This window comes from Camellia sinensis, chromosome 3 (genome assembly GCF_055761805.1).
Source record: "Camellia sinensis isolate YWXY chromosome 3, ASM5576180v1, whole genome shotgun sequence".
Taxonomy (NCBI): Eukaryota; Viridiplantae; Streptophyta; class Magnoliopsida; order Ericales; family Theaceae; genus Camellia; species Camellia sinensis.
Window position 1 is genome coordinate 201,374,533 of NC_138963.1, and position 7,781 is coordinate 201,382,313.

Sequence of the window (7,781 nt, forward strand, 5' to 3'; positions counted from 1 at the left end):
TGAACTGTTGAAAAATTAAATTGTTATTTCAGGACTAAACTGTTTTGATTAATTATTATATTATCAATGGAATCAAATTATTTCTAAAACATGTGTGAACTTGGCATACTGCAAACTATTTGTTTTGGTCTCATGTTTATAATGGTGAACTACCATGTTTTACGAAACTGATGTGTATTGATTATTGGGACCATCTGTATATTTTAGTCTAGGGAAATTATTCCACTGTGTGTGGTGACTCTGGCCACTAGGGAACAGATCCGGGTTGGGCCGTGATGACTCTAGTGCTCAACGATTGTAAGGAAAAGTCCTAGGTTAGGCTAGGCGACCTTCAATTGGATCGTCTTAGAGAAAAGGCTCAGGTTGCCACCTTGAGGATGACTCTTAGTTCGATATTAGATCCAATGGGGCTTATAACCTTGAAAACTATGTGGCGTGTTACTTGTTATTTCTTGGTACCTAGAAAATTATTGGTGTTCATGTTGTAATCTATTTTAAGTGGAAAATGTCATTTATCATGTTCTTGAGAGACATGAGTATTTAACTGTTGAACTATGGAACCTTCTTTTTGAAACAGATTGTCTTTACCAAACTGTATGCCAATCTAGTTTTTGTGATATATATCTTACTTTGGCATTGAGCCCTGTTTTCAAAACTGTATTTACTATCCATGTTGCTACTCACTGGGCTATCAGCTGACTTTGTTGTTTATCAATTCCAGGTGTTAGAAGGACTTAGAGTGGACTTATGGCGTAGAGGGGACTCAATTGCATGGACCTCTAGAACATTCATTTATTTTGTTTTAGCTTGTTATGTAGGGTTTTGTACATACATTGTGGTTGGATTTTTATTCAGAATTATTTTATTTTGTGGGCGGTTTGTGTTCCATTTAGTATATATTTTTTGAAGCTGGTTATGGTTGGTTTTACCATTTATACTTGTGACTTGTCACTGGATTGGGTTTTAATTTATTTATTTATGGGCTATCATCACATTTATTCTTTGTGATTTTGGGTTCATGTTTAGGCTTACGTGTGCCTTGGGCTGAGTTCCTGTGGGCCACGGCCGGTCATGCCCGGATTTGGGGTGTGACAATTAATTTCTTTAAAGTGCTGCAGAAAACAACCTGTTTGGGTGTAATTAATTGTAAATAATTATTTTGATAAGCAAATCAAGTAAAACCAATTGGGTTTGAAACTTAGGATATATTAGTTGATATTTGGAGGGTTTTGGAATTTTTCGAACCGCATGGAGTGGGTTTTTAATTTTCAAAGTTAGCGAATAGATTAGGAAAACTTGTTTAAAACTCTGTTTTATTTTAAAGTTACTTTTAGTTAAGTTTCGATCGGAACCCATGTCATGGGTAATTTTAGACCTTGAAGAACATGAACTTAGGTATTATTTAAGAGTAATGGTGAGTGGGGTTGAACTGTGTTAGTGCGCTTTAGTGTGGGGTACTTAGTTTATTATTCTGTTTAGTATTTTTAAATTAGTAGTGACGTGTAGTTTTCATACTTGGTTTAGGACACTAGTTGGACTATTATACCCTATTCGAGGATTACATTATTCCGTTTTCAGGTGAGTAGTTTCATGCTACATATTTTTATAAATGTTACCATACCCTGAACTGTTAGAAAATTAAGTTGTTGTTTCAAGACTAAACTGTTTTGATAATCTATTATATTATCAAAGAATTAAATTATTTCTGAAACATGTATAAACTTGGCATACTGTAAACTATTTGTTTTTGGTCTCATGTTTATAATGGTGAACTACCATGTTTTGCGAAACTGATGTGTATTAATTATTGGGACCATCTGTATATTTTAATCCAGGGAAATTATTCCACTGTGTGTGGTGACTCTGGCCACTAGAAAATAGATTCGGGTTGGGCCGTGATGACTCTAGTGCTCAACGATTGCAAGAAAAAGACCTAGGTTAGGCTAGATGACCTTCAATCGGATCGTCTTAGAGAAAAAGCCCGAGTTGCCACCCTGAGGATGATTTTTAGTTTGGTATTGGATCCAGCGGGGCTTGTAGCCTTGAGAACTATGTGGCATGTTACTTGTTATTTCTTGGTACCCAGAAAATTATTGGTGTTCATGTTATAATCTATTTTAAGTAAAAAATGTCATTTATCATGTTCTTGAGAGACATGGGTATTTTAATTGTTGAACTGTGGAACCTTATTTTTGAAACAAATTATCCTTATCAAACTATATGCCAATCTAGTTTCTGTGATATATATATATATATATATATATATATATATGTATATATATCTTATTTTGGAATTGATCCCTATTTTCAAAACTGTATATACTATATGTTGCTACTCACTGAGCTATCAGCTGACTTAGTTGTTTATCATTTCTAGGAAGGACTTAGAGTGGACTCATGGCGTAGCGGGAACTCAATTGCATGGACCTCTAGGACATTCCTTTATTTTGTTTTAGATTGTTATGTCAAGTTTGTGCATATTTGTTTTTATTTTTATTGAGGTTCACTTAGGATTATTTTGATATGTGGGCTGTTTATATCCCATAAGTTTGGATGGTATTGATTACGGTTGGTTTTGCCGTTTATGCTTGTGGCATGTCACTGGACTGAGTTTGGTTATTTAATACTGGACTTTTGTATAGTTATTCAATGTGATTATGGATTAGTGCTTAGGCTTACGTGTGCCTTGGGCTAAGGCCCTGTTGGCCACGACCGGTCATACCTGATTTGGGGTGTGACACTTAGTCCTTCTTCATCTCAGTCCCAGTCTTTTTCATCTAAGTCACAGTCTTCTTTACCTTTTATTACTTCTCCTCCTCGGCCTTCTATTCCTATTAACTCTATTTCTATTCAATTACCTATACTTGCTCCCTCTTCTACCATTCCTTATGTTCCTTCTCTTTCTAACTGCCATCCTATGGTTACTAGATCCAAAGCTGCATTGTCTACTGTTAAGACACCTCCATCTTCTTCATATATTGATATTGAGCCTTCTACTCATAAGGAAGCCTTACTTACCCCTATTTGGAAACAAGCTATGCTTGAGGAGTTCCAAGCTTTGCAAAACCAACACACCCGGTCTTTGGTTTCTCTTCCTCAAGGCAAGACTGTCATAGGTTGCAAATGGGTGTTCAAAATCAAGCGCAATTCAGATGGGACAGTGGCTAGGCATAAAGCCAGATTAGTTGCTAAAGGTTATCTCCAACAGGAGAGGATTGATTTTCAGAAAACTTTTAGCCCAGTTGCTAAATTACCAACAATTCGTGTTATGTTATGTCTTGCTCTTCGTTACGATTGGCCTATAAATCAATTAGATATTTCTAATGCTTTTCTTCATGGGATCTTAGAAGATGAGGTTTACATGCTACAACCACCAGGGTTTGAAGATCAGTCTCCTAATCAGTCTTCTAATTCTCAGATTGTTTGCAAACTCCATACGGCCTTGTATGGTCTTAAACAAGCCCCAAGAGCTTGGTACTCCACATTCTCCTCTTTTTTGTTGTCTTAAGGATTCAAGAACAACAAATGTGACTCTTTTCTGTTTATTGAAAAGGTTGGTTCTGTCTTTCTTGCCTTACTTGTTTATGTTGATGATATATTGATCACTGGTAATGATTATACACATATTCAAGCTCTTATTACTCAGATGCATCAAGTTTTTTCTATGAAGGAGCTTGGTTCTATTTCCTATTTTCTTGGCATCTCAGTTGATAACTCTGGTTCCACCACTGTTCTATCTCAAAAGAAGTATGCTCAGAATATTCTTCTTAAAGCTGGTATGCTGGATTGCAAACCTTGCTCATCTCCTATCTCTGTCAAGCCTGGTCTACCTACACATTCAGATAAGCCCTTTGCCAATCCATCTGTCTATAGAAGCATAATTGGTGCCTTACAATATTTGAAAATTACCAGACTTGATATCTCATTTGCTGTGAATCAATTGTGTCAACATATGCATAATCCCACCGTTGGTCACTATATTGGTGTAAAGAGGTTGCTCAGGTTCATTAAGGGCACCATTTCTTATGGTCTTACCTATACCCTCAATTCATTTGATCTTCATGCTTATTCTGATTCCAATTGGGCTGGAGATTTTGTTGACAGAAAGTCTACCTCAGGGTATTGTGTATTTTTAAGATCCAACCTCATTTCTTGGTCATCTAAAAAGCAAGCCACTGTCTCTCGATCCTCTACTGAAGCAGAGTACAAATCTTTAGCTCATATAGTAGCAGAGCTTGCTTGGCTTGGTATGTTGCTTCAGGATTTTTCCGTTGTCCCTCTTACAGTTCCTCTTCTCTGGTGTGACAATGTGTCTGCTATTGCTCTGATTCTAACCCTGTATTCCATTCCAAATCTAAGCATATAGAAGTTGATTGCCATTGTGTTCGAGATCGAGTGCTTGCTAAACAACTTGTCTTGCACTACATTCCTGCCATTGATCAGCTAGCAGATATCTTCACTAAACCTTTATCTATCTCCAAATTTTCCTATTGTAAAGGCAAGCTCATGTTAGTTTCTCCCTCCATCAGCTTACAGGATATGTTGAAGATACACCACCAGCTAGCTTAGGTTGCAGTCGTAGCTCCAAGCTACAGCTCCTACCACAGCTTCAACCTCAGCTATCAGCTTAGATATTTTGAAAAGATATTTTGTAGAATTAGTTAGGAGTTAGTTGTAGTGGTTGTTAGTTTGTTAGAGTCATTATATTGTATATAAGTATAAGTGATGTATGTACTTTATATTCATTGAAAATGAAAGAGATTTGATTACAAACTTCTTTAAAAAGAAAATATTGTTTCAACTGAGGTACGATTCGGCTTAGGTATATAGTCGGTACATCTGGGTACGCCAAAAATTAAGAAGAAAAAAATTGGGTATGTGTTTCGTATACCCGGTACATATGTAGAAGTACCATACGAGGTACCATACGCCAGTAAATACGTTGTACAAATACGGCATGTTTTTTGACATACCCATACTTCATAGGATAATATCTACTTTTAGATTAGAGTTGGCATTGGCAACCTTCACCAATGAACCCATCAATTTTACAAATTTAAACCCATTTAAATTTGTTTAAATCCATAAATAATTTGATTATATCTTGCAAACTTTTAGATTTAAATCAATTGAACAAAAAAATAAATAGTTAACACACTTTGGAGATGTCGATGCAATTTTTCTACCACCAACTCTTCCTCCACTACCACCACTTGAACCCCATTTGACTCAGTCAAATTGGCTGTTTGGATCAATAGTTCTCTTCGAATAGACAGTTTGACACACTTTGAATGGCCATGGAGATGGTGATGCAATTTCTTAGTTATGTAGAGCTGATCTCTGTATATATATATATATTCACAACCACCATCCCACAAGAACCATAACTCCAATCTAAATAATTCATATATTCATAATAACAATCACCTCATGTCTTCACCAATTTTGATCCTCTTTGTTCCTTTTGTCCTGTCATTCCCATCCTTCGCACTTTCAACAACACCATATACATATAGTTTAAGTAAAGGCTCATCTCTCTCTGTGGAAAAGCCGGACCATGTTCTGATTTCGCCAACTGGTGTTTTCTCAGCTGGCTTCTACTCCGTTGGTGATAATGCTTACTGCTTTGCGATATGGTTCAGTGAACCATTGTATGATGGGAGTCACACCATAGTCTGGATGGCGAACCGAGACCAACCCATTAATGGAAGACTTTCAGAGCTCTCCCTCTTGAAAAATGGCAATCTCGTCTTGATAGATGCCGGCCAGCTCAACGTTTGGGCTACCAACACTGAGTCAATCTCTTCAGTACAATTGCTACTGAATGACACTGGTAATCTTGTTCTTCTTACTTCGGAGGGATTAATTCTTTGGCAAAGTTTTGATTCACCAACCGATACCCTTCTTCCCTACCAACCACTCACCAGAAACACAAAGCTTGTGTCATCTCGAAGCCAAACCAATTATTCTTCTGGTTTCTACAAGCTCCTTTTCGATGATGACAACATCCTCCGTCTTGTCTTTGATGGCCCTGAAATATCCAGCGTTTATTGGCCAGACCCATGGCTAATCAGTTGGGAAGCTTCAAGAACCAGTTACAACAGTAGCAGAATCGCTGTATTCAACTCCTCTGGCCATTTCAAGTCGAGCGATAAGTTTGAATTCACGGCTGTAGATTCTGGAATTGGGATTCAGAGAAGATTAACAATGGATCACGATGGCAACATTCGACTATACAGTCTGGACGAGAGAAGGGGAACCTGGAGTGTTTCGTGGCAAGCCAAATCTCAACCGTGCAAGATCCATGGTATCTGCGGACCCAACAGTTTGTGTACTTATGTTCCCCATGAGAAATCTGGTAGGAGATGCTCTTGTATACCAGGATACAAGATTAAAAATCATACAGATCAATCTCTCGGATGTGAACCAGATTTCACTCTCACTTGCAACCATGGTGGGGAGGTCGGTTTCATCCAACTTCCTCATGTTGAATTCTATGGCTATGATATTAACTTCTATAGCAATTATACTTTCGAGAGTTGTGAGAAGCAATGCTTGCAGCTCTGTGACTGCTATGGATTTCAATATAAATTTAACTGGGACAACGGTTTTTACAACTGTTATCCCAAATCACTATTGTTGAACGGATATCGCTCGCCAGGTTTTCCAGATTCTATGTACATAAAATTGCCAAAAGACTCACTCTTATTGTATATGAAGCCTGCGAAAGAAATCAAGTTAGATTGCTCGTATCCAATTAGTTTGCAGCTTGATAGAATTTACAAAAAACCCAAAGGACATGAGACATTGCAGTTCATGATTTGGTTAGTCAGTGCTATTGGAGGATTTGAGATTATTTGCTTTGTATTGTATTCACTGTACAGAACCCGTCAAGATTCGGATGCAACTACACAAAGTTATCTTCAAGTTACGACTGGACTTAGAAAATTCTCAACCGATGAGCCAAAGAAAGCAACTCATAACTAGTATTTTTTTTTTTTTTAATTTGTGATTGTTGGTGTAAGAGACTAAAATTTATGTATAAAAATGTAAAGCAGAGAGTTCTATTGTTATTATTATTTTTGATACATTGAGAGTTTATTTAATTATGTATTTAGGAAAGAACATTACAATATAGAGATCAGTGTTTGTTGAGGCTATGAACCAGTGTTTTTGTAAGAAGGATTGATCTAAAGCAAAAAAGAACAATTCTTCCAATGCTTGTGCTTTGCAAGCAACTTTCCAATAATACAGGGTTTGGATTAACCGTCTCGGGGGAGTTTGGATTCACGATTCAATCCCATGAAATTGGGGTGAAAGTACCAGTTTACCCCATCTAAAAATAATAATAAAATCACATTTTATATGTTAAATGTTTTTACATAATTTCATAAATTTAATTTTAGCTCACAAATACTATCACATTATTATACAAACAAAGTATAATTTATCTTAGATTTAATATTATCATACTAATAATTCTATTATTTAATTCCATTACACCCATTATCTCACCTAACTTAATTCAAGAATCAAACATGCCCTTGGACTTCTCTTCCAGATGTTTATTTCCTTTTCTTTTTTTTTTTTCTTTTTTCTTAGTTGATAATGTCAAAAGAAAAAGGCAATGATTTGCAGCCTTACATTGGATTTGGACTCATTTTATCTGATGAATTGACTTATATTAGGGCAGCGGGTATTTTGATCTGTTCAAACCGATTGAACTGAACTAATTTGTCATATTTTGGACGGATATGTAATGACGAGCGGATGGTTGCGGA

At 36.5% G+C, this 7,781-nt stretch overlaps 1 protein-coding gene across 1 annotated transcript; it reads left to right on the forward strand.

The window, feature by feature from the left end:
• The first annotated feature begins 5,265 nt into the window (after positions 1 to 5,265).
• LOC114321187 (putative receptor protein kinase ZmPK1) lies at positions 5,266 to 7,088 on the forward strand. The gene has a single exon (XM_028268330.2). It carries the CDS (start codon positions 5,431 to 5,433, stop codon positions 6,985 to 6,987), a length of 1,557 nt encoding a protein of 518 aa, XP_028124131.2. The 5' UTR covers positions 5,266 to 5,430; the 3' UTR covers positions 6,988 to 7,088.
• Positions 7,089 to 7,781: the final 693 nt, after the last annotated feature.